The following is a 27348-nucleotide window of genomic DNA, read 5'->3' on the forward strand; positions in this document are numbered from 1 at the left end:
TCATCCTCCATTGAAAGGGAGAAGGAGAAATGCAAAACCCTAAAGTTGAGAATGAACTCACGTTTCAAGTTTTCGAGCTTTCCCGCCTCCAATGGTGGCTAAATGATGAAGAAGATGACTGGTAAGGTAAAAAAAACAAAGTTGAAAATGAAAAAGTAAAAAAAAAAAAAGAGAGAAAAAAGAGAGGAGGGAAAAGTGAAAAAGGAAAACGTGTTGTTTAAGAACAGGGCATTTTCGTCTAACTTTTAATGACAAGACCTCTTTTGTCCTACGTTGATAATTTCTGAAAAGCATGGGTCCTGTTGATAATTCCGCCTAATTTTTGTCCCCCCATCGGTAATTGTTCCATTTTTTATTTATATCTCTAGCAATCCACGTCCATTTTCCCAACGACATCCATTAGAATATCTTAGATATTTTTTCATTCAAAGATACCCAACTCGTGTGTGTACATATGTAAAAAATGATAACAACTAACATGTTTTAATTATGGCACCCTTCTCTTTTACACTCTTGTTAAAATGGACTTTTATATGGTGTGTGGCCTATGGTAAGTACTTTATTGTACGGCCCATTCTATACGATGATCCAAACCGTCCATTTCTTGGGTCGAAGTGCAAATAAGTTGTGCCCCAAAAATCATTTCCATAGGATGATCCTAACCCTCTGATCTATGGTCCATAGATCGGATCTATATTTTTTTAGGCACAATCTGTTGTGGCCCAACAAATTGCACCATCCTAAATAGTGGGCCCTGTAGTATTTTTGAAATATACTACGGCCACACGCCATATAAAATCTCCTAAAATAAGAGGGCGAATCTTAGGATGCAGTCAAGCAGTTTCTGCAATACCCGACCTCACCATAGGTTGGTGAGGATATGCGCAAGCAGTTCCATGATGTCAACAAACTCAACCGGGAAAGCCCGGGAATCTCGAGAGGATTTGAGCCCATCTCTGTCAATTCAAAAACTGAGTGATAGGGTTTAGGATTACAAGGATATGCAGCCCACCTAATGGAATACAATCAGAAGAATTCAAATAAATTAGAACAACCCAACTATATATAATATACCTGTTACAACATTGATATTTTATAGACAACTATTTCTGATCTCTTTTTTTTTCCCTTTTTTAACAGTACCTCTGTACTCAATAAGCACCTCCCCTTATCTACCTTCAAAAACCTCGTCCAAAATCCGACGCCGACCCTTTAACTGCCCATTCCGGTAGCTCTGCCAAGTCGGCGGATTCGGCGGGCTCTGTTGGTTCTGAATTTTTTGCTGTGCAAACCCTAATTTGGGACTGAAAAGAATTTTGTTGGGGGGCAAAAATCAAACCATCTCGAGAAGTTTAATGTTTCCGGTGGAATTGGCGGCGACTAAGGTAGAGGATTGGCCGCGCCAACACACAGAAGAGATGAATTGGGTAGCATCATTGACGTCCTGGCCGGATAATGGGTCTGTGTTGTTGAATTTGAAGGACAAAGCTGGCATGGGGAAAGCTTTGTGATAGACAAAAACCTATTCCAAGAGATAAATGAGGATAGTAAATACATTGAGAAAAAGGGAGAGGGAAATATGACTTGTGTGCATGATTTTTTTTATTTTATTTTTAATGGTACTTGTGTTCATGAATATTATTTTATGATCCATAAGATAATAAGATGGATAAATAAAATGAAAATGAAGAGAAAAAAATGACTTGTATATATCCAGTGTATCCTTGCTCAAAAATGTCTAGTATGTAAAGAAATAGAACTATTCTGAGATACATAAACCAGCGAATTCTTGAGATAAACACAAATACAATAATACCATTTGACAGATTTAACACCATACATCTATGGTAATAAACAAGGAATTCCGCTAATGTAAAACGGAAAGACTATCTCCATGACGAATAAAATACATAACATTGCATCCGTATACATCTCATAGTTGTACGGATCTTGAGCACCCCATGTATTTTGTGGTTAGAGGCAAGCTTCTCTGGTTTCATCAGGTCTAACAGTGTAAGCATGTGCTTTTGTAAATACAGACAGAAACAGCAGGTGTGTATTGTGGAGCGTGTAAAAAATCAAGGGAACCATTATGCGACTTTTAAGTGCATAGCTTACATGGGTACTGATGTACAGTCTTTTCTAAAAGGGATTTGCTAGTGTCCATCGCAGAAGGCATTTCGTGGATGGTCTGTTGCATCTGACAGCAGCCACAGAGGCTCACTTTTCAGCAGATTTTGTCTTCATACACAAGGTGGCTGCTGTCAGATGCAACAGACCATCCGCGAAATGCCTTCTGCGATGGACGCTAGCAAATCCCACATGTTTTCTTAACTAATATGAGGCTGCATCGAGCTCACAAGCTAAGACATAACCATCAAATTCTCTTGCCCCCACATTGGGGACAAGGGATCATCCACCTTGGGTGCCTCCTCCTTGCCATTGATGTAGCCAACCTTCCCACGTCCACAAATGTGTCCCATCCAATTTTAAAATTATATATGGTTTTTTGGACTATCACCGTGGTCAGCAACTACAAATTTCATCAAGAAACCCCTAATAACACCACGAGAGGCATGCATCAAAAGTGCTGGTAGTTAGGGGTGTCAATGGATCCAGACAGTCCCGATGGACCATCCGAATCGGAACTTTAATGAACGGGATATAAGCATACCAAGAGGGTCCATGGGCATATTTCGGACTCCCAATCATATGATCCGAAAATTTTAGGATTGGATCAAGGCATGCTGCAAAAGTCCTTAGGGACAGTCACGATCCGAAATCATCTTACAGAAATGCCCTCAAAATCATTATAACATCAATGTTAAGTGGTGGTATTCTCGTCAAAATAGCCCATATTCTTTTAGTAGTTATCGGTTTTCATCTTTATTGCACGAAATCTCCTCTTTCCTTTTGGAAATAAATCTCCTCTTCTTTCCCGTATAAGTAACCCTTCCCCATTTGTGAACATCTCATCTTTCTGTCGGTAACCCTAACCCATCTACTCCATTGACATTAACGTTTTTCCCTAGTCATTGCTCTCACCCTAGCCATCGCCGCAACCTTGCCTTCCCAGCATCCGAGCAGTAAGCACAGAAAACTCCTGCTATGTTTTTGGTTTCTATTATCTTCTTAGAATACTGGATAGTTCATACGTATTTTTCCCCCGTTTTTAGTCACTTCTTTGAAGTCGATCACTGCTTTTCATTATGGTTTCCTAGTTTTTGTATTGTTCCCTTGTTCGGTGAAATTTCCTAGGAGAGTGGAGAGATGAAGTTGTAACCATTGAGTTTGTGGATGAGGAGAAGGAGGTCCATGGGAATGGAAAATAGACTCAGCAATTAGTTTGTGGTGAAAGATTTGTTGGCTTTGGATGTGCCATTAAATCTTACTGAGTTGCGTAGGGGATCGACTTGGCAATTTTGCAAAACGCCATTTCACGGCTCTTTTTCGGGAGAAGACAGCCACCTGACAGAAGATTTTGTCCTATTCATTTAATTCATCTGAGGGAGGTTCTCTCCCGTAAAACTGAGCCACGAAATGTCTTTCTAAGAAATTGCCTGGTAGTGGGGCTTAGGATGCTTCAGTGGTGGGTCCAACATTTGAATGATGCCAACCGTCCATTTGAAAGGCCTTGCGTTGGATCTCCTTTGACCAAAAAATAGTGGACATTCTAACTCTTTTTAAAAAAAATTAATTGTGTACTAAGCTTTGTAGGACATATTAGGACACTCCGATGGACGGTCCAATTTAAAATGGATCGTGATCGTGACGTGGAAAGTAGGATCCGAAGAACAATCCGAATCCGATCCGACTAATAAGAAATTTGAATGGATAGTGACTGTGACATAGGTGGATCCGATCCGAAGTGGATCTGTTTACACCCCTACTGGTAGTTGGCATCTATCACACTAAGGAAAAACCACTACTAAATCTCATGTATCTTCTTCCGGAACAGGGATGAACACAGACCAACCAAGGTGGAGGCAGTTATATTGGGAAAGAGATTCCACTCCAAAAATCTTCTCTTCCTCGATTGAAATCAGATTCCAACTCTACAAAACATCAGTAGGTCTTCAAGAAACTAGACAAAAAAATTTAGAGAGAACATCGCTAAGCAATCAAAACATAATCTTTAGTAGTTTTTTTCCTTGGTGTGAGAAATGACAACTATAAACACTTCTGATGACTATAGCACTGTTACAAGGGGTTCAACGATGAAGTATGCAGTTTTATACTATGGTGATAGTTCATATAACCAGAAATTTTTCTAAAATTTTAGAGAGAAAACATCACTAGGCCTTCAAAACCTAGGCAAAATTTTTTTTGCCAAAATCACCACAATCTTTCAAAATTCCATACAAAGTAATCCTTTGACGTCCGATCGCTTCGTATTTCCATAAGGTACGATCTAGCAGAGGTGCAAGAACATGAAAAAAAATCAATAAAAAGGGATCCAAATCCCGCTCAAATACCAAGTAGATAAATATAGGTAAGAAATAGGATCAAAAGTAGGAACAAAATAAGGATAAATGAGAGAATAAAAAAATGTGTTGGGGAAGAAGCTTTTAAGGTCTGTTGACCCTCTTTCTCTTATTTATATAATATCTTAAAAAATTACAAGTATGCCCTAAGATATATAAATAATTGCACAATGCCCCATAATCCAGCCAATGTTTTCACAATTAGAGCATGAGGAGTGTCTCATGTAAGAGATCATCATTGATCCATGAAGTTTTCACCATTGGATCTTCATAAAGGTTCTCCTGAAAGAGAGACCTTTGATGTTTAACCATTGGCATATAACATCTGATGAGATTAGCAACACTCCCTTCGCTAGAAACCGTTCGATTTAACTAAGTAATCAATACATGACTGCCAATTGAGGCTTCCTTGAGTGCATCCGTCACGGAAATCATGAACCACCAAAATAAAAGGTAAATTTCATCACTTTCTGGCATCACATCAATATCTTCCACAATTACAAAACTAATTAAGCTTCGTATTTTATTGACTTAATCATCATTCCTACCCAAGGAATAAACTAACCAAAGTATTTATCAAATTACGACATACCAATATCTTAAATAGCACGAATAGGCTTGTAAATCGGTGAATCTAATGGCACTGAATAGATGGTGTCAACTGATAGTCAAGTCTTCAAAGGCTAAATACAAGTTCTTCATCTTTCAGAATTCTTGATTCATCTTCCATCATTCAATCAGACAAGTTCTTTATCTTTCGTAACTCTCAACCCTTCTTTGATTATCCAATCGCAGCCAGTAAAGTAAGACCAAACTTGTTTGTTGCAACATGAGGTGAAGACTTTAGGGACATATTTTTTTAGAGAAGATAACAATTACTAAGAAAAAAAAGTGTTACAAGTGCGCGTCAATGGGCAAGGATAGTCTGGAAAAACAAAAGATCTCTCCAGTGGCTCCCAATTTAGCAAAAACGGTCAGCCAAATCATTAGCACTCCTAGGTACATGAACAATGTGATATCTTTCTCCTCCACATATCTATAATGTTGACAATGAACTTAACTAATGTCCACATTCCACTGCATTTTCCATTAGCCCAAGACACCATGTTAGATGAGTCACACTCCACAGTTACAGCCCTTCCATCCATTTATGTCCAACTGAAAAGCACGGATCTCAATCTCCAATGAATCCATAGTACCGATATGATATGAAAAAGAGTGGAGAATGGTACCCTCATTTCTAAACACTTCTCCAATGCCTGCTAACCCGGGTTTTCCAAGAGAGCAACCATCAATGTTGAGCTTTACAACCATCTTAGGAATTCTACCATCATGACAGTTTTCCAATTCCTAAGAATGCAGTCCACATGGTAGCCATGGTATTCTATGAGCATCATCAACCAATTTGCAACCTGATATTCCACGCCAACTGAGTAGTGGAGCGGAGATCATCAGAAGTGCGCTAATTTTTTTTTCCTTTCAAAGCCTCCAAAGAAGAGCAAAAAAAAAGTTCTATAGAATCACAAGCCTAGGGAGCCCAAGCCCCCTAAAACGTCAGCTTCTCAGAAGACCCAAAAATAATTTCTAAGTGATCCAACGAATGTCAACCCACTTGTAGACCTGATGCCAAATGAAGGGAGCCACCGAACAATGAAGGAAAAGTTGATCAATTGACTCTTCTCCAAAAACATAATGCATTTGTTTGGCAAGTGAAAGGTGCACCTTTTTAGTCTAACCAACATGTTGATTTTTTTCAGCATAACAGTGACCAAAGAATTATGGGCCTAACTGTGAAAAAACCCCTAGGATTATGGGCCTATACCCTACAGCGGTCAAGTTGAACCTGAGAAACAAAGAATTCTCCAAAAGAAAAAGTAGTTTAATAAGAGAAACAATTTCAAGATCCTTTTATAATTTCTATAGGAAATCACTTCCCAAATTACTCTACCCCCCATCAATTTGTGAGAGTAAAACACACTAACATCCTTATGTTTAGCATTCCTATAGAGGCTCGGATAAGTGGGGAACAAAGGACCCTTGCCAAACCAAAAGTCACTCCAAAACTCCACACTCTTCACATCCCCAAACTGAAACACCGCCACCCCCCCCCCCCCCCCCATATAACACCTTGAGCAAAAAGTTGAAAAATATAAAAACAGATTTCCACTCCCCCGAGCCGCTTCCTCTACCTAATCTTACCTAGTCTACCAATGTTCCACTGCCATTGATATCTCCATAATTTTCTTCAATAACCTTCATCCACAAGGGCCTCCTCCTCGCCAAACCTCCAAAACCATTTACCCAAATGTATCTTGTTCCTTACCAAGTCTCCAATGCCCCTTTGCTCTTAGGAAGGCAAACCATCTCCCATTTCACCAAATATTTCTGTTTCTCACCTTCTTTACCTTCTCCTAAAAAAATTATGCTCCATTTTCTCTAAATTTTTTCCCAGCCTAATCAAAATTCTGAATAAAGACATGAAGTACACACGAAGTTTGGATAAGGAATGTAATCCCCCAAAGATAAAATGGATTTATTCCAACCCACAAGTTTCCTCCCTATCCTCTCAATAACAGAATTCCATAAAGAGCTCAGTGGGATTCCCAATCCCAAAAGAAGGTTCAAATAAGACATCAGCAGCAGTGAGGTCGAACACTCCCTTAACATCAGCCAATTGATGGAGATGAGAGAGATCCACATTGCACCCATCCATATAACTCTTCACCAAAGGCCTACTACGCCTTTCTTTCTGAGTGACTAATCTGAATAGGGGGTGATAGTAGTCGTATACTCGTATGCGTCCAGTTCCGCTGGAAGGTTTGGGTCCAGTAGAAAGAGAACGTCCTTGGAATGAATATCCTTACCGATCTCTAGAAAAAAGGTGGTTTGCAGCTCCTTTCGCAAAACCTGTTCTATAGTCAAATAGAAATATGGCAGGGAAGCTCAGAATCGGTGTATGTGCGGACAGAGAGAGAAGAAATCGCCAGGTGTCTGTCGATGATTGGACAAGGAGATAGCTACCATCACGATCTGATTAATGGGAAACACAGGATGTAATTGATCCAATAATGCAGGTTCGAGTTCTGCTCGTGATATGGCTTTGGTCATATAGATGTGGATCTTGGACCTATGAATGGGGATCTGGATATATTCTCGCTCAGTAAAGAGAGTTGTAGATTCGTAAGACGTTAGATCATGATAGAGTCTCCGCGCGCTACTTATAGTATAGCAGAGCAGCCTGCGGATGGGTCATCCTTATGTAACCAATCAATTTTAGTGTTCCTATTTCCAGTTATAATGGTGGTTCTTTTATTAGTCAGGATGCACTGAGGTTGATTGGTTGCCTTGGCCTTTGACAGTGCATTTTCTGCTGTTGATTAATGCCCACTAGTGACTTATTTTCTTGGCAAAGAAGTAATGGATCAAAGACAACGCTATGTTCTTTGACAACATAAGTGTCACATATGCAGCCTCAATTCCTACATTTCATGAAGAGCCACGCAAATAGGGTCAATTATCACTATGTGAGAAGTGAAGGAAAATCGAAGGCAACATCAGATCTCTCTTGGGAAAACAAAGAATTGAAGAATAAATTAGTTGCATAGTACGAGCAAAATGGAATACATTCAGCTCCACTCTTCAGATTCAGATGAAGTTTTTAACCCTAAAAGAGAGATTATTATTCTGAAGATATAAAGTAAATAGCAGCCTTTCTTTTTTCCATTTTCTCTTTTTTTTCTTGTGTAAATTTTAAAAAACCCATTATAATTCAATTTTAAGGAGAGAGCTCCAGGACCTTTCCGAGTGGTATCAGCACCGCTGGTGGGTTCGCAGCTTGCAATATAATAGGACTAAAGCCTCAATGGAAGCTCCCACCAGCCCTGAACAAGTTAAAAGGATAATTAAACGATAATGGAGGCAATTCCAGGCGGATTATAGGATGGTTGCTGAAGAATATTTTCCTGACACTGGTACTTACAACATAAAGGATATTTGTATACCAGTTTACAAATTTCCTCTCTTTCAAGGTTGTTTGGAGTTTGCAAACAACTTAAGGCGGTTAGAATGGGAGGCAAAGAAAAACCTTTGCATTCCAAAAATATCTGATCTGATTTCAATTCGGAAGAACCCAGTGGAAGAGGTCCCCTTTCCGCAGTTCACCTCAGAATATTGGCCTGAAGATATGGAACTGGAACTAGACATTGGAATCCTATCAGTGGAATTGAGCGACTGTGCATGATAGCTTTCGGCCATAGGTTCCTCGGTGTTTGTTTAAAAAGGCCTTAATAGATATTTTTTGGGAGTTAAAATTCGGTTAGGTCTGGATCGAGAAATCGTGAAGATAGCAAAGGAGTAGGATGGAATTCGTTGGAAATTTTGGCTTCTGGTAAACGAAGAGAATGATGGGATGATTTGGATGGTGATGGAATACTGTATTGAAATCTGGATACTGTTTAGTTTATCTCGTCTGGACTAGTGCCGGCATGTCGGTCTAGTTCACCTTAATATTTGTAATGCAGGACGGGACTACTGGTCCCAATTGCTATCTTAATATTAATAAAATATGTCAATTTTCAAAAATAAAAAATAAAAAAAAATTGCTCGAAATATAGGCATAATGTGTTAATTATGTGGGTGCAATCGAACATCCTATTAGACAGATAGAATGGTACCAATGATCCAACATAATAAGGCTTACCTCCAACTTACGTTGAAAAATGATCTACAAAGTATTATGATTGGCTATATTAATTATGTATCTACCAAGGGGAAATTAGAATATCATATCATGGCTCATTTCGATGTCTTCCTTGGAAGTCTTTCATTACGAAGAAGCAAAAGGTACCATGTTCTTCAGCATAAGAAAACAGTCCAGTGTATTATAAGGTAAGCATATGTAACATTGTAAATAGATTGAAGAGTATGAAAATGCAAGTCATTTCAATACATTATTTTTCTACATATGGAAAATTACAGAAAAAAATAAAAACTCTACTTTGTTAACCATCCTAGGAGCCTGATCTTGAAGTGAGCAAACTCTGATTTGATGGTAAGCCTGATGTCTTTTAACTTAAGTAAGCCAAACTTGTGTTTGCCTCATGATTGATATGCTTTTCTCACCCACAAATCTCAGTCAAGAAACATACAAAATACTACAAGGTTCACATTCTCAAATATGTGTAAGGGTGATCTGAGTATCTCTAAAATGGTGGGCATGCAAAAGCTACTGCATAAGTTTATCATTAGGGAGTCGATCAATGAGCACAAAAGAACACACACCTCGTTTGTTTCTGAGCCTGTAGAAATGTACCCATCAGATATAGATAGACCTACAAAATTCTGGAATCATGTAGACAGATCAGAAAGATAGAAAAATCGACTGTGTACTGCCACAAACCATCAAATTATGTAAAAACTAAAGTGGAAAAATATAACAGATATCAATAGGATAGATAGAAACCACATAAACAGCAGAGCCTTTTCACAGTTATTATGGCAGAATTTCTTCTTAATCCTATGTATTAAACGGTTGTGTGTGTAATGAGGATTTCATCAAAGAAACAAGAAAAAAAAATCATAAATTTTTTCGTGAGCCCCACTTAGGCTCCTTGTCAGTCAATTATCAAAACACCTTATTTTTTGGTAGGTAAGCTGGGATTGAACCTCCTGTTAAAGATTTTTCAAAATCAAGTGTTTTTTTTTTTTGTCAAAACAATTTTTGGAAAATATTTTCTTTAAGTGTGTTTTGGAAAAGGAAAAACTTTTCTTTGGAAATAGTTACTTTTTGCAAGAGAAAGAGAAGAGTGTAAAGTAGAGGGAAAAGATAGTCCCGTACCGACTCGTAAGAAAGAAAGAGTTGAGCTTATAAAGCTTCACTCTTTCTTCTTATTTGTTTATGTGCACATGGGGTCTTAGCCGTGGGTCGAACCGCGGGACGGTGCAACGCACCGTCCGCGCACCCGCACGCGCACGCGCGGCGTGGGCAATGGGTTATAGGGCGCTTTATTGGCGCTTTTTTAGGCGCACTTTGCACTTCGCACGCCGCATCGTAGCGAGGAGCGATTGGAGCCTTTAATTTTTCCAGATTTGATCTGGACCGTTGGATCTAGACGATTGTGGATCGGTCTAGTGGGTGGGCCGAATAGTTCATAGGCCCATCAAGCCCAAACCCAGTGTCGAATAGTTCGATTGGGTTGGGCTTTGATTCGAGCACAACGGTCGGCCCAGCGGGCCCAGTCCTCCAACGGTCAGTGGGTGCGATCCATTGGGTTGTGTCCCTTCCCCAACGGTCAAGGATCTAAGGGGTGCGATCTGTACCATAGATGGATCATCTAACGGTTAGATGGGAGGATGGGAATTTAAATATCCCAACAGTCTCTCTAGGATTGATCTGGGTCGTTGAATCGCGTATGGGCGCGATCTAACGGCCAGAATTCAAACCGATCTGGAAAGACTCTATACAGGGGTGCTTTTCACACTGAAAAGTCACCAGGGGCTCTATAAAAGTTGCAGAACCCAGCCATTTCAAGACAGAATCGAATTTACCCATTTCTGGACAAATTCTTAATACTTCCAGTGCATTATACTCTCTTTCTTGCTCCCACCAAAATTCGTTTTACTAAACTATTTTCTTATTGTTTATCTAATTACTGTTATACTGCAGTAACAGAAATTAGACTGATTCTCTCAGGCTTGTAAGATTCTAAGGGTATTTCGGATTTGACTCCGCTTGTGCATAGCGTCGTCAAATTAGTAGGACATTCCTACTGGCTTCATTGTATCTTGGAGGCAGTTCGCGGATCCCCTTTGCACACTTCTAGTGGGGGCGAAATCTGTCTTAAGGAAAGCGATTTCGCGCCTTGAAGCAAACTGGTTACTGCTTTTTTCTTTCCAACAGATACAGAATTATTTCTCTAACAATCTTAAGACAGATTTTATTCTTTGCTTCAATGGCGTTGTACTCAATCCGTCAAATGTCCCAAGACTTTGTCAAACTTGAGCGATTTGACAAAGGGAATTTCAAGCGATGGCAGATGAAGTTGCACTTCATCCTTACGTCGCTCAAAGTTGTTCGAGTTCTCACATCCCCAAGGCCGACAACAGTTGAAAATGAGACATTAGCGCAGGCTCGTGCAAGAATGAAATGGGAACAAGATGATTACATCTGCAAAGGACACATCCCCAATGCTATGTCGGATACTTTGTTCGACATATATCAGGGAATGGGATCGGCAAGTGAAATTTGGAACGCACTCGAAGCGAAGTACATGGCGGAGGATGCTAGCAGCAAAAAATTCTCTGTGAGTCGTTTCCTGAATTATCGCATGGTAGATGATAGACCTGTTATTGATCAACTGCATGAAATCCAACACATGGTGAGTCAAATTCATTTGCAAGGCATTTTACTTGATGATTCCTTTATAATTCCGTCGATTATTGACAAACTTCCGCCAAGTTGGAAAGAATTTAGAAAAAGTCTTAAACACAAGAAAGAGGAGATTTCTCTTGATGACTTGGCTCTATGCCTCAGGATTGAGGAAGAGTCAAGGATTAGAGATCATAAAGAAGATCATGAGAATTCTTCCTCTAAGATACACTTGGTGGAAAATGTCAATAAACCAAACCAACAAGGGAAAGGCAATCGGAAGAGAAACAAACACCCTGACAAGAAGAATAATAAGAATAGGAAAAGGAAGGGTGCTTGTTTCAATTGTGGCAAACCAGGCCACTACAAGAGTGAATGTCGACTTCTTAAAGATAAGAAGTCGGGAACACCAACATACAACAACAAGTTTATGGCCATGATTTCAGAAGCAAATATTCTTGAAGATGGCAATGATTGGTGGATTGACTCGGGTGCGACGAGGCATGTCTGCAAAGACAGGAATCTGTTTTCGACCTATGAAACGGTTGAAGATGGAAGTGTCCTTTACATGGGCAATTCGTCGACGGCAGAAGTCAAAGGAAGAGGCAAAGTAGAACTGGAATTTACATCCGGCAAGTGCCTCACTCTTACTGATGCCTTTCATGTACCTGAAGTGCGAAAGAATTTAGTTTCTGGAAGCATTCTTAACAAGAATGGCTTCAAGCTTGTATTTGAATCTGACAAATTCATTCTTTCTAAGGGGGGTACCTTTGTTGGAAAGGGATATATGTATGAAGGGATGTTTAAACTCAATATCAATAAAGTGAATGTATTTGCTTATGTTGTTGACTCTTTATCTTTATGGCATAATCGTTTAGGACATGTTAATACTAGGAAAATGCATGATATGATTAAGTTAGATTTAATTCCAAAATGTGAAATTGATTTAGTAGATAAATGCAAAATATGTATGCAAACTAAATTAATAACTAAACCATTTCCCTCAGTAGATAGAACTTCTAATCTGTTAGACCTTGTACATAGCGATGTATGCGATATACATAGTGTTCCTACCAAGGGAGGTAAAAAGTATTTTGTTACTTTTATAGATGATTTTACTAAATTTTGCTATGTATATTTACTTAGTCATAAAGATGAAGTGTTGGAAAAGTTTACGGTTTATAAAACAGAAGTAGAAAACCAATGTGAAACATGCATTAAATGCCTTAGATCTGATAGGGGTGGTGAATACCATTTCTCTCTTTTCTGTGAATCAGTGGGCATTGTTCATGAAACTTCTGCCCCTTATACACCACAGCAAAATGGTGTAGCAGAAAAAAAAAATAGAACTTTAACAGAAATGGTTAATGCTATGCTTGTTAATTCTGGTTTGAATAAAAGTTTTTGGGGTGAAGCATTACTTACTGCTTGTTACATATTGAATATGGTACCAAGTAAAAAGAATAATGTAACCCCTTATGAGCTATGGAAGAAAAGAAAACCAAACTTGAATTATCTTAAAGTTTGGGGTTGTAGGGCCATTGTTAAAGTTCCTAAACCTAAATTAAGAAAATTAGGTGAGAAGGGTATAGAGTGTATTTTTTTAGGATATGCTAGCCATAGTAAGGCATATAGGTTTCTAGTTATAGAACCTAATGATTTTCTACAAATTAATACAATAATTGAATCTAGAGATGCCTTCTTCTATGAGAATAGGTTCACTTCAATTCCAAAAGAAGTTCAGCCTAGTACTTCTATGGAACTTTCTTTAGAACCACAATCAAAAGATGGTGAACCTAGTGAAATAAGAAGAAGTAAAAGAGATAGAAGTGAAAAGAGTTTTGGTCCTGACTTTATTACTTACCTAGTAGAAGGGACAAGAGAAAAACTCAAATCTTCTATAATGTTAGATTTAAATGTAGAAAGTGACCCTCAAACCTATACGGAAGCCATAAAGTCACAAGATGTCGCTTTTTGGAAAGAAGCAATTAATGACGAAATGGATTCTATTATGGGTAATAAGACTTGGTATTTAGTTGATCTACCACCTGGATCTAAACCTATTGGGTGTAAGTGGATCTTCAAAAAGAATATCAAAGTAGATGGAACTATAGAAAAGTTTAAAGCTAGGTTAGTTGCCAAAGGGTTTACTCAAAAACCCGGAATTGATTATTTTGATACATATGCACCCGTTGCTAGGATTTCTACCATTAGAGTCTTGATTGCTCTTGCTTCCATATACAAACTTCACATTCACCAAATGGATGTTAAAACAGCATTCTTAAATGGTGAACTTGATGAAGAAGTGTATATGGAACAACCTGAAGGTTTCATTTTACCTGGTCAAGAGCATAAAGTCTGTAAATTAGTCAAATCTTTATATGGCCTAAAGCAAGCTCCTAAGCAATGGCATGAAAGATTTGATAAGGTGTTAGTCTCTAATGGTTATAGAATTCATGAGTCAGATAAATGTGTATATAGTAACTTTAAAGGTGGTAGTGGTGTTATTATATGTTTATATGTTGATGATATGTTAATATTTAGTACAGATTTTAAATGTATTCAAAGTACTAAATTATTTTTATCTCAAAACTTTGATATGAAAGATATGGGTGAAGCAGATGTGATCTTGGGTATAAGAATCATAAGACATAACAGTAGTTTGATTCTAACCCAGTCACATTATATTGAAAAAGTTCTTAAAAAGTTTAATCATTTTGATTGTTCACCTGCTTCAACTCCTTTTGATCCTAGTGGGAAGTTATATCTTAATTCTGGAAGGACTATTTCTCAACTAGGGTATGCTAGTGTGATTGGTAGCCTTATGTATGCTATGACCTGTACTAGGCCAGACATAGCATTTGCTGTGGGTAAGCTTAGTAGGTTCACCAGTAATCCAAATTTCTCTCATTGGAATGCAGTCTATAGAGTATTAAAATATTTAAAGAAAACTATAGACTATGGTTTATGTTATGGTGGGTAACCAACTGTAATAGAAGGATACACTGACGCTAGTTGGATAACTGAGCGTATAGATCATACATCAAACAGTGGGTGGATTTTCACCCTTGGTGGGGGAGCAGTCTCCTGGGCCTCTAAGAAACAAACATGCATTTCAACATCCACTATGGAAGCAGAGTTTATAGCTCTGGCAGCATGTTGTAAAGAGGCGGAATGGCTTCGGAATTTGTTATTAGAAATTCCGTTATGGCCTAATCCTATGCCATCGATTTATGTCCACTGTGATAGTCAGGCCACACTATCAAGGGCATATAATCATGTTTATAATGGTAAGTCCAGGCATATAGGACTTAGACACAGTACTGTGAGAGAGTTACTTACTAATGGAGTAGTAACTATTGATTTTGTGAGATCAAGCCAAAATTTGGCTAATCCATTTACTAAAGCTCTTGCGAGAGATATGGTGTGTAAAACATCATTAGGGATGGGGTTAAAGCCATTACCAAATAGTCACCAATGATGGAACCTCGACTCAACACTTGAATAAATATCAAGTCTTGAGTTCAATGAGTCAAAGTACATCATATGGAGTGATTGCAAGCACTATAATATATATTATATTTCCATCCCAAGGTAAAGTGCTTGGTACCTGTAATGTATAAAAGGGAAAGGATGAGCATTTGAGCTCTTAATAGACTTATAACAAAGTGTTGGAGTGTTATAGTTACAGGGGCACTCTTGATAAGTCTACCTATGTGAGTGTGGGAGTGGTGCCGCTTCCTATGAGACCTGGCTAGTTTTCTAGAGCACTCATGAAACCAAGATATAGACACAAGGCCAATTCATGTGTCGGTTTTTTAGAAATTGCCTAAAGAAATAAATTCTTATGTGTGAGATGTGTCCGGTTAACCAAATAGAATCGCTAGTTCAAAGACATGTCTACTATGCAATTCTGGTTAACTTTGATGTGTTTTCACTAAGTAAAGGTTCAAATCGAAAGATACCTTTACTTATGCATAAAAATTCCAAGCCTGATGAGAAAACCTTTTTGGATTTTGAAAATGGTGGGGGATTGTTAAAGATTTTTCAAAATCAAGTGTTTTTTTTTGTCAAAACAATTTTTGAAAAATATTTTCTTTAAGTGTGTTTTGGAAAAGGAAAAACTTTTCTTTGGAAATAGTTACTTTTTGCAAGAGAAAGAGAAGAGTGTAAAGTAGAGGGAAAAGATAGTCCCGTACCGACTCGTAAGAAAGAAAGAGTTGAGCTTATAAAGCTTCACTCTTTCTTCTTATTTGTTTATGTGCACATGGGGTCTTAGCCGTGGGTCGAACCGCGGGACGGTGCAACGCACCGTCCGCGCACGCGCACGCGCGGCGTGGGCAATGGGCTATAGGGCGCTTTATTGGCGCACTTTGCACTTCACACGCCGCATCGTAGCGAGGAGCGATTGGAGCCTTTAATTTTTTCAGATTTGATCTGGACCGTTGGATCTAGACGATTGTGGATCGGTCTAGTGGGTGGGCCGAATAGTTCATAGGCCCATCAAGCCCAAACCCAGTGTCGAATAGTTCGATTGGGTTGGGCTTTGATTCGAGCACAACAGTCGGCCCAGCGGGCCCAGTGCTCCAACGGTCAGTGGGTGCGATCCATTGGGTTGTGTCCCTTCCCCAACGGTCAAAGATCTAAGGGGTGCGATCTGTACCATAGATGGATCATCTAACGGTTAGATGGGAGGACGGGAATTTAAATATCCCAACAGTCTCTCTAGGATTGATCTGGTTCGTTGAATCGCGTATGGGCGCGATCTAACGGCCAGAATTCAAACCGATCTGGAAAGACTCTATACAGGGGTGCTTTTCACACTGAAAAGTCACCAGAGGCTCTATAAAAGTTGCAGAACCCAGCCATTTCAAGACATAATCGAATTTACCCATTTCTGGACAAATTCTTAATACTTCCAGTGCATTATACTCTCTTTCTTGCTCCCACCAAAATTCGTTTTACTAAACTATTTTCTTATTGTTTATCTAATTACTGTTATACTGCAGTAACAGAAATTAGACTGATTCTCTCAGGCTTGTAAGATTCTAAGGGCATTTCGGATTTGACTCCGCTTGTGCATAGCGTCGTCAAATTAGTAGGACATTCCTACTGGCTTCATTGTATCTTGGAGGCAGTTCGCGGATCCCCATTGCACACTTCTAGTGGGGGCAAAATCTGTCTTAAGGAAAGCGATTTCGCGCCTTGAAGCAAACTGGTTACTGCTTTTTTCTTTCCAACAGATACAGAATTATTTCTCTAACACCTCCGACCTCCAGGATGAAGAACAAGGCCTTGACCATTGAGCTAGAGGCCCAATCCCCAATTATCAGAACACGCTTGCATGTGAATAGCCTCCGATGCAAAAAAGCTTCCATATATATTCCCTTATTATTGTGTCTATAGCAACAGGCAAAATCGGTGTGATTCATGTACGTTTCTCAATCAAAATTAGAACAGCATGCATAGCTTTGCGCACGAGTTGGTTTTACCCTTTTCAATGCCAAATGGTACCACACATTCTTATCATCCCTGCATCAAAACTTGGTGAGAATAAAATAGTGTATGCCTTAAAAGCCCGTGTTTGATGTAACGAACCTTCTTTCATTAATAAAATATTTCATGACATCTATTGGGTATTATACATGAGTGTGCGATGTGCTTATTAACACACGTTTATCCTTAGGTAGCATTGTAGGAAGTGTTATGCCCATGGATTCACAGATCCTAAGGGGCGGGGAGATGTGACCTCCTGCTACTTTGCAGACCTAGAAGTTTGTGGTTGGGGTTGAGACTGAACATCTCTTCCTGTATACAACCAGCATCAGACCTGCTTTCATATATGCATTGGGGTGGCTTATCTCGGACACTGGGGTTGTGGACCCTAAGCACTAAACAGGATCATTTCCAAAATAGCCAGTGGACAAGGATATGGATATGGCTATTCTATCAATTAGGACCCTTTATATGTCCTTTGACCTGAGGGGTCATATTGGTCTGTGGGCCTACCTATGGCTTTGGTTTTTCTTAGAGCGGTCCCCGGTTCAAGATCACTTAGGGTATGTTTGGTTGCGCGGGGGTGGCTCGAAGAGTTGTGGAATAAGAAGTCAAAAGGGAGGAGACAAGCATTTTGATTTGTCTGGAATCACCTTGGGAAATAGTGTTATTGTTTGTGATGCGGGTGTGTTGCAACTGCATCAGTTTGGTTGCACAGGATATACTCGGAGAGTAGGATAATAAGTAGGGGTGCCATTACTAATATAGAGAAAGAGAAAGCATCATTCCCTAGAAAAATCAACCAAAATTCCTTGTTTTGGGAAGAATTTGGTTTAAAAGTCATAAAGAGGGGGCAAGGAATCCACGTCAGCAGACAACCAATTATTACATTGTAGACATCCTGAATTTTTATTTGTTGATCAATGATAATCTAGTAATTCTGGGATTCTAGGATAAAGAAAAAGGAAATTTTTTGTTTTACATCGTTTCCAAGGCCTCTTCCGTTGCGCCTAGATTTCTTATTCAACTAACATAAAATTCAAAGATTGTAGTGTTGCCGATAGTGCTACTATAGGATTCAATAATCTTTATTTTTGGAAAACTACTCAAACATTTTTAAGACTAGTAAGGGGCTCAAAATGCAAATATTATTTAGCAAACCACCCCATTTTAGAAAAAGAGACAATTAGTTTCATATTTTCAAAATTTCTAATTAAGATGGAGACTTTCTAGGACTCCAGAGCACTAGGAAATAGCAACAATAAAGGAAAACGACAATTTGGGGGCATAGAATTGTTAAGTTAGATGATAATAAAAAATACTTATAAGGAAATATTGAAGCCTCTCAGAATCTGAATTGGTTTCCAGATATCAAACAGTTTCAGATAGTTTATATGCATTCTCCAAGTTACTTCTTCACCTTTGATATGTATTTGCTGCAGTAGTACAGGTGAAAATATTATACTATTTTATGCTATTTTAACATGTGTATTAGTATTATCCAATGATAATGAAATGCGAACGACCAACTATGTTCTGAAGCAAGAAATAATGTCGGTTCCATCAAAACACAAATTTTAAAAAGCATAAGGAAAACTGCTGATGAACGCATGCCCCACACAAGTGCTTCTGCTAGTGATACCAGATAGAGATGAGGAGGCTCAAAGAAATAGGAGGGTAAGCTGTTAATAGATTCGTGGAATGGGGGTGAGATAGTATGTTTGCGGAATGCAAAGCACAAGCTACAGCTGTTTGCTGCTAGAGAATGGAATTCTAGGTGTCTTTTGGCGTGCATAAAGACAAGAAAAAGTCCTGGCTATTTTGTCCATCACATTCCTATGATTAGCTCCACTTGCCCAATAGAAGAGATACCCAAGCAAGCACATAAGCCTCCACTACAAAGGAAGGAATGCCTAGCCTGGAGCTGAATGCCCTCACAAAAAATTGAACCATTATTCTTTTGTTCTCATATTTGCAATATTATTATTTTTATGGGCATATTTGCACTCTTGATCGTCTTTGCATTCCCTGCATGTACATTCGACCAGCTACTCAAACTCACTACCATTATATTAACTTGCGTTTGTTCTGATTTCAAACATGACAGAACAAACAAAACTATTGGGATTCTACTATAATTGTTCAATCATTCATTTTATAGAGAACCATTACAAACAGTTCAGATACAATGAAACTAAAAGACAGATTTTTATTTTCAACCACCCAAACCGAGATCCAATGGCCAAAAGCAACCCAAAAAACAATTACATAAGAGTTAACAAACTTTGTAACCTATCACCAGAGCAGTAAAAAGAAGATATGCAGTAGGAGATGTATCAATCCCACACTCCCCACAATGTCATATACTAAAATATCCATAATAGAAGCATATGAACTTGGAGCTATAACCAAATCATTACAGAAACAGAACAGAGTTATGATGGTAAATTGACAAAGACTTTGGATCTGAAATATGAAACTAATAAGCCCCAAGCAGCATAATTTAATATGGTGAGAGGTTTCACCTTTACATTTGTGTGCCCTGTGAATGTCTGAATAGGACTCTCAAGTACCCTCGATGTATTCATTGTCAAATCCCAAAGTCTAAGTGAGCTGTCGGTGGATGCGGAGACGAGAGTTGTTGAATCTACAAACTTGACATAGCTGACAGTCTTAGTGTGACCAACTAATGTACACCAAGGTATTCTTGTGTTACGGAGATCATAGCAATAGATCTTATGATCTGCCGAGCCAATTGCAAGTGATCGAGAGGAATCAGGAGGGAACTGAACACAACAAACATTGGCATTTGTTCTGATAGTACCAACACTTCCTCCCTGCAGTAACAGCCCATGTAAGAGAAATAACTCATTATACATCCACTTGAAGTCAACATGTAATGGCAATTAGATGACTGCAGTACATTTAGTTTTCAAAGCTGACATCCACCAAGTGTAAGAATAGAATTGCCTGATTGATATTCCATAGCTTAACAGCACCATCATCACTTCCGCTCACCAACTTTGTTGGATCCGCCATTGAAAAGTCAACGGACCATACACGGCTCTCATGCTCCCTCATTTCAGAAAAAACTTGGCCTCTTGTAACATCCCACACCTAAACATTGAAAAACGAGCCACCCAATTAACATACATGTCAGAGAGACACTAAAAAAAAGAATGGAAATAAAAAGCTAGCATACCTGTACAACACCTTCAAAGTCACTTGAAGCAATCTGGCTTTTGATATAACTATTCCAACAAATACTGCTAAATTTTGATCTACTCGCCATCTCAGTCACAGGATAATGAATGTCACGTTCTTCATTCAAAATCGTGTCACATTCAAAAATTTTAATTTTCCTATTTACACCAGCAGTAGCAAAAAATTCCTTGTCGCGGTCAAAACTCAATGAGCATACTAAGTTCGACGGATTTAGTAGATCGCCTTGCTTTAGGTCTGCACGAACTTTTAACTTGCTGAAAGACAGATACTTACACAAACCCTCAAGGAATGGATTTATCCAGCCAATTCTTCGCCCCTCGCTTTGGCTCTCCTTAGAAGCCCAATTATCAACTGAACTTCCTTCAGTTTTTGTAATTGACCCTCTGCCAACACTACCAACTGCAGAACTTCTATTGAACAGTTTAACTGTCGGCTTGATCAACCGGCATCTTGTCGAAAAATAAGCCAACTCCAATTTCTTGAAGTTTTTCATCAATCGAGAACTTTTGGTCAGAATAGTTTTTTCCTGATTTTCTGATCGGCTCTCCGATCTTTGACTCTCAGCTAAATGCTCATTAGATTCCTCTTCTCTGTGCACCCAAAGCTCTGGTCGGAAACGCTTTCGGGAACCCAAGCTGGTTGAATCATCTTGTTGTGCAGCAAACACTGACAGTTGATCTACCTTTTCCATTGAAGAATACTCATCCTTGGTTAGTTCTAAGTAAGGGCTTCCTTTTTTTCTGAGAATCAATTGTTGTTTCAGAACTTCTTCAATATCAGAATTCAAACAACATATTGTATCATGCAATTTATCAGCGATTTCTTGTTTTTTATGTTTCATCTGCAAAAGGAACTCCAGCAGCAACTCCTGCTCTTCTATTTCCTCTCGTAGCTTTATTGCTGCTTCACGCTCCTCCAAATTATCCTTTGGCTCATTGAGGAACTCACTTTGTAGTATCTCACTATAAAATATCATACCCAAAGAAAAAAAAATCAGGGTCCAAAAATTCTCCCAGGCATCAAATACGAGATTCTAACAAAATGCAAAATGTAAATTGGTGTCAATCTGGTTAACATTTCCAAGAATAAGAATTTGAAGACGTGGGTAAGTTGATGTTAATGAATGATCAATTCATCAAACATAAAATAGAGGCCCTCAGTAAACATCTTAAAATAGACATAAAAGAAGGGTAAAGTTGTGAAGACAGTTCCTATAGTTCTTTTATCACGACAACTGAAAACTGGATTAGAATTTAAAAAAACAAAAACTGTATTCATCGTCAGGCTTCTGAATTGGCATTCTGACCCATTTGAAATTTTAAATATAGGAGATGACTAAAGAAAATGGATACATTTGTAAAAGCAAGCTAATATAAATCCTGTCCGATAGAAATAAAAATTCAACATGTGCATAGATTACTCAATCTAGAATCATAGGACTCTTTTAAACTGTATGTTTCATTTTCTGAATTAAACCTCTATGGGATAATATAGAAAATGAAAATCACGGCAACCTCCAACAATAATACACTGATTTGTAGATACAACATGGTGCACATCTATAACACAAATCACGTCAGTCCTCAAACTTTTGTTCCATTGCTCAATGGCAGGCACGCTGCATGCATACACAGAGCAAAGCAAAGGGCGATATCACCGAGTATTATGCCAAAAGACCGATACGATCACAGACCTGGGAAACGGAGATATGACGTGAAATTTTTAAAATAGTTAAGACTCACTTGCTCAAGAGTCAAGATTATAATTGCAAATGTGTAACACTAACAAGCAAAAAACACAATGGTTAATTTGAAGGGAGCAACATGTTTGAAATAGAACCATTGAAGGGAGCAACATGTTTGAAATATGACAATTATGTTGACCAACAAAAGTATCTAGTAAGAGTATCAACATCGTGTTGTGTCAGACACGATATGTTGGGCCTCTACAAGTATCCCAGTATCTGTAATACCCAAACCCCACCTGGCCTTACTCACATGACCACCACACACTTCCGGAAACAACAAGTGTGGCGGAACATGAGTTTAGTCGGTGGGATTCTCTTGCTTTTAGAAAAATGATAAAAAAGTCCTTCTCTATCTTGTATACATATATTCATCCGAGAGTTGTGTTTTACTATTTTAGAAAAAACAGAAACTCAAACCCTAAGCTTTGAAGAGAGGAAGCTACAACCTTTTTGCCCATAAATCGCTTTTCACACATTTTAGGCAAAGTAAACCCGAAGTTCTCCCTCCGATCTCTCTATCGCAAACAACCACTCTCTTCGGCTCCGAGATTGGTCGTGGCGAGGGATCCACCGTGGACTTGCGGGACTTTCTGAATTAGGATATAAGTGAGCTACTGTCATTTTTTGGATGTATCTTTATGCATGCTATCATTGGTGTCTGAGATGATTAGTTGAGAGGCCTTGCACGCTTATGAGGCTCCGCCTTGCAAGCGTACGGCACCTGTCACGTGAACCGGGTCGGGGGCGTGACAGTATCATAGGCCACTGACAGATTAGTTGCAGTTTTTACACTAAAACATCAAGTGATCACCATAAAGTGAGACTAGAACATCAGTGATCAGCATAAAATGCGTACTAATAATCAATTCTTACTCAAGAAATTTGGTCACCTTAAGTGTAAATTACAAGGCACTTTTTTTTTGCTCGAAAGCACAAGTTCTCCCTAATCCCTATCAACTCATGACTAAGACCACAGCTATCAGCTCAGTTGCAAGCCAGTAACTGTGGATAGCCAGCACAGTACCAATTTACTAGGAAAAACATATTCTTAATTTTACGCAAAAATGAAACTACAATCGATGTCATTCGTGTCTATAGAGACTATTGGCAAACTCTCAAAGTACAAAATGTCCTCTGCAAATTTCAATCTCTAAATAATTGAAGAGGGAAATGGCAGGGAAATCACTAAATTACCGTGCATAAAAGTAACACAGGAAATACCTAAAGTAGATCAATGATGTTTAGATGCAGCTGTGTTTCAGCATAAAGCGAACTCACCTCATTTTTGGTCGAGTGGTTGGCTGAGGGTGCAACAACCACAGGCAAAATGAAGCTTCCTTTGGCCACTTCAATAACAACTGAGGAGGTAAAACCCGATGCCGTAGGTTGGACATGGTTCTGAGCTTTTCTTCCGTAGAGCTAAATGTGCAGAATAGCTGGTCACAAGGAAAACACAATAATGGGAAATAACAAATGCTCACACAACTTACAATCCAACTTAGAAGACTTGCGAAAGCTAGAAGTTTGATTTCGTTACAAACCTCAAAAAGAAGAATCCCCAGACGATAAATATCTGAAGAAAATGAACTTGGAGAACCATCAACTTCTTCTGGACTTGTATACCAATTAACCTCCATAACCATTATCTCTTTTAATGGGAAGGTTTTATTCTTTCTATCGACTTCTTCCACATTGCTACTATCCTCTATTTTTCTCTCTCCTATGCCTTCTATGGATGATAGGTGTGCTACAGAAGCTGAACTTGACCGCAAGCAACTAGCTTCCGATGCCCTCTTGGAAGGACCGGTTGGGGATACCTCCAGCGGGGAGTCTTCACTTCGGGACGTGCTTGTATGCTGAGGTATGTTGGGTGGAAATGGTGAGGAGGTTTGGTCGTTCAGGCCATCCGTGAACGAATCAGAACTCGAACTAGAACATGAAGCCGACTCTATGAAGGAGATGTGGTTGAAAGAGGACATGATGAAGCAGGAAGGGCGCACATTATGGACAACAATTCCCTGTCCATGTGCTAGGTTTATGGTTTCTACGATCTGTCTAAATATGTGCAAACACTCCAAGAGGTCAACGGATCGCTCCGGTTTGTCCAACCATTGCCTGAAGCTAATATCACCAGGTTCCATGACAGGAGGGTCAGGGCCAGCCTCTTCATTGTCACAAACCCCAGAAGAACCTATTTGGTTGTCGAAATTATCAGTACAAGATAACACCCCATCTTTCTCCTTACCTGTGGGTATGCACCCAGTGTCATTTGATGCGTCTCTTAAGACGCCGAGGCTTCCACTCGAGATGATACACGCATTAAGTCCTCTCGAACTACCACCCTTCTCCCAACCTGATTCTTCCGAACTCTCCATTCCTAACTATTTATCATAGCGCACACACAACAAGAATCTAAATAAAGGAACCAAATGCTTCCATCTCTACAACAACCACAACATACTCATCTCCTCTAACAAAACCCACCGCGAGACCTTAACCAAGGACTTACCAAACACCCAATTACTAGAACAAACCCTGCAGCAATGGTAGAATAAAGCACTGCGTAGAACTCCTACATTCATAAAGGATTTCCTCCTCTTCATATAAGAACACTGAGCTTGCTTTTCTCAACACAACTAACATAAACACACCAGAACAGCCCCTCCCCAAAAAACCCAATTTACAAAGAAACAAATTTTGGCAGTAGAATGAAGAAATTTCAAGAAAAATGTACGAGAGACCCAATAACTTTGTACAGTAAAGCTTTTTTAAGAGAAATTATAAGGTGAGAGAGATACCCAAAATAGCAACAAGGAAGACGATGATCTGCTGCTCAAAAACCTGAAGAGCTCAACCATACATTCGAACTTTAATTGCCTTCGGCTTTTTCCCTCAGCTTTCAAAAACACCTCCGCCGCATAAACTCTTTTATTTTTCAAATAAGAAAAATCTTCTTTGAAGAAGAAAACGAGCCGTTTATATATATATATATAAGGCTTAACAGTCAGCATCAATCGTAACCGTATATTCTAGGGTCCCATGCATATTGGAAAATCAACGGTTCAGATTTTGTTTCCAGATTGAGGAATCGACGACCTAGGATCATCCAATTAGAATTTTCTAAATATGGAAATTGACCGGACTTATCTCGCCGGTCTGGCCAACGGATCCGATCAAAAAGACGTTGCATAATAGGAGCCCATTTATTGACTGTTAGAAAAGAGCATAATTCTCACTGTTCTCTTAGCATTTTACTAGGGTTTCTTTTTTTTCCTTTTCTTTTCAAGTTCTCGTCCACTTCTTCGTTATCTTCGCCCTGCCCTTTCCCGCTTTATTCTGTTGACGTTGACGTACGTGGCTGAAACAGATCCTCTTGTTTCTCTGCGAGGCAAAAGAGTAATTCAAAGAACTTGTGGACTAGGTTTCCCAAACGGAATAAAAAATTCAGATTAAAAAAATAGGTTACAGACAGTAAACCCTAGTATTCTATTCCTATACCAGCAAAAAAAAAAAAACTAGCCCTTTTCCGTTTCTTCTATACCAGTAAAGAGAGTTTAAGAGCATTACCGATTAGAAATTTTCTTAAATCTGCTTTAATTGTTTTCCATTCTTCAGATATTGATCTATCATCTATCATCTTCTTCCAATCAAATGTCTAAACTTTAGATTTTCAGATTCAGAGCTTTTCAAACTCTTCATCGCTTTTCTTCGTAGATATCGATAGCTTTTGAGCTTCTTTCATAACAAAAAACCTAGATTTCAGATCTGAAATTGCTTTTCAGAAACGAGAAAAGATGGATAATTTCAGCTTCTGAGGACTCGATTTCAGCTTGCAAATCAGATCTCGCTGATCTCCAACATCTATTCTTGTTTCCGAGACTGAAACTGAATCTATACGCTTCCGAACTAGATGAGCTACCGCCATTTTTCTCGGGTAAATAGAAACCCTAGAACTGGAAGTCATTTTTTTAATCGCCGATTTATCTCAAAGTTCCGACCAGATCTAAAATATTGATATGTATTAAAATATGCATATATAATATTTGCATGAGCAGACACTAGTATTATAGGTTAATGATGATCACTCTTTATAGGTTAATGACTAATATAAAATTAGGAGAGTTCTGAAACGAATGTCACGTTTACCTCTTTCCTTGAAATAAGGCTTAAAAGTAAGGGTTTAGTAGGTGTTTTATCCGATTTTGACGTGCCACAAGCCAGAATAAATTGGGGGTATTTTGAGTCCAATGCCTCTTAAGGGCATACAATTAGTCAATTAGCGGTGTTAATGGTTCCACATCGGATGAGATCCAATCACCATCCATTCAAATTTCTTATCGTTTAGATCCATTAACGATCCACAGAGAAATTTGGATTTAGGACACTCCAGCCTTTTGTTGGTTTATCTGGATCTGATCAGAAATCATTTCAAATCTTATGATAGGGTCCCGAAATGTGTCCATGGATCATGATTTAATGTGTCTAACTTCTTGTCTGTTTAAGTTTGGATTTGGATGGTCCATTCACTCCCCTACCTACCTAAAATGTTCCATAATTTATGGGGCTTTTGGCATCATACCCAACACCAGGCCTTGAGTTTACTCAACATTTGGTATCATAGCCAACATCGTCTTGAGTTTGAGTCAAGAAAGGGGCCCTCTGTGAAAAAGGGCAATGCCTAGAGCATAATCCCAAGTGTTTTAAGGGCTTAACCTAATGTTTTCCATCTTTTAGCGTATTGGTTAGGTACCTAACACAGTAAAAGAACAGAAACTAGAGGAAACCATACAATAACAAGCAGCACCAAAGCTAAACAACCTTCCACTCTAAAAACTTCAGGGGATTCAACATGGGATCCCATTCAAGTACATCTATTTCTCATATTCGGTGCTGTTCTTTCGAGTACTTCCAGACAAAGATTTTTCTGAAAAGACTGACATATTAAGCCCAATGTGGTGCCCTTATATTGGGGAGTATCTTCCCCTCAAAAAAATTAAAACAAAATATGAATTTGCCAAGAGATACTACCC

At 38.8% G+C, this 27348-nt stretch overlaps 1 protein-coding gene across 3 annotated transcripts; it reads right to left on the reverse strand.

Annotated features, from left to right (window-relative positions):
• Nucleotides 1–902: 902 nt before the first annotated feature.
• On the reverse strand, nucleotides 903–26307 carry SPA4 (SPA1-related 4). 3 transcript variants are annotated; one of them, XM_077371121.1, is made up of 8 exons: nucleotides 25886–26302; nucleotides 23860–25699; nucleotides 23597–23754; nucleotides 20549–21533; nucleotides 20317–20463; nucleotides 19872–20183; nucleotides 9765–9824; nucleotides 903–1522 (listed from the first exon to the last, which is right to left on the reverse strand). In XM_077371121.1, the coding sequence occupies exons 2-8, from the start codon at nucleotides 24691–24693 to the stop codon at nucleotides 1334–1336; spliced, it is 2685 nt and encodes an 894-aa protein (XP_077227236.1). In that variant the 5' UTR covers nucleotides 24694–25699; nucleotides 25886–26302; the 3' UTR covers nucleotides 903–1333. The 3 variants fall into 3 exon arrangements, with proteins under 3 accessions (XP_077227236.1, XP_077227238.1, XP_077227237.1); XM_077371123.1 differs by having other exon boundaries at nucleotides 25117–25699; nucleotides 25886–26300; XM_077371122.1 differs by lacking the exons at nucleotides 903–1522; nucleotides 9765–9824 and having other exon boundaries at nucleotides 20045–20183; nucleotides 20270–20463; nucleotides 25886–26307.
• Between the last annotated feature and the right edge of the window lie 1041 nt (nucleotides 26308–27348).

The sequence above is a fragment of the Tasmannia lanceolata genome, unplaced genomic scaffold (assembly GCF_043159265.1).
Source record: "Tasmannia lanceolata isolate RefF3 unplaced genomic scaffold, GAP_Taslan_0.1 ptg000037l, whole genome shotgun sequence".
In the NCBI taxonomy this organism is placed as follows: domain Eukaryota; kingdom Viridiplantae; phylum Streptophyta; class Magnoliopsida; order Canellales; family Winteraceae; genus Tasmannia; species Tasmannia lanceolata.

Excerpts from the sequence above, each read along its gene's own strand:
- SPA4 (XM_077371121.1), bottom strand. The coding sequence starts at position 24,693 with ATGGAGAGTTCGGAAGAATCAGGTTGGGAGAAGGGTGGTAGTTCGAGA. Across the intron at positions 9,825-19,871 it reads CAGGGCACACAAATGTAAAG|AATTTTGTAGGTCTATCTAT; the intron begins GTGAAACCTCTC and ends ACATGATTCCAG. Across the intron at positions 1,523-9,764 it reads CAGGCTCAGAAACAAACGAG|GTTTTTGTCTATCACAAAGC; the intron begins GTGTGTGTTCTT and ends CTCTTGGAATAG.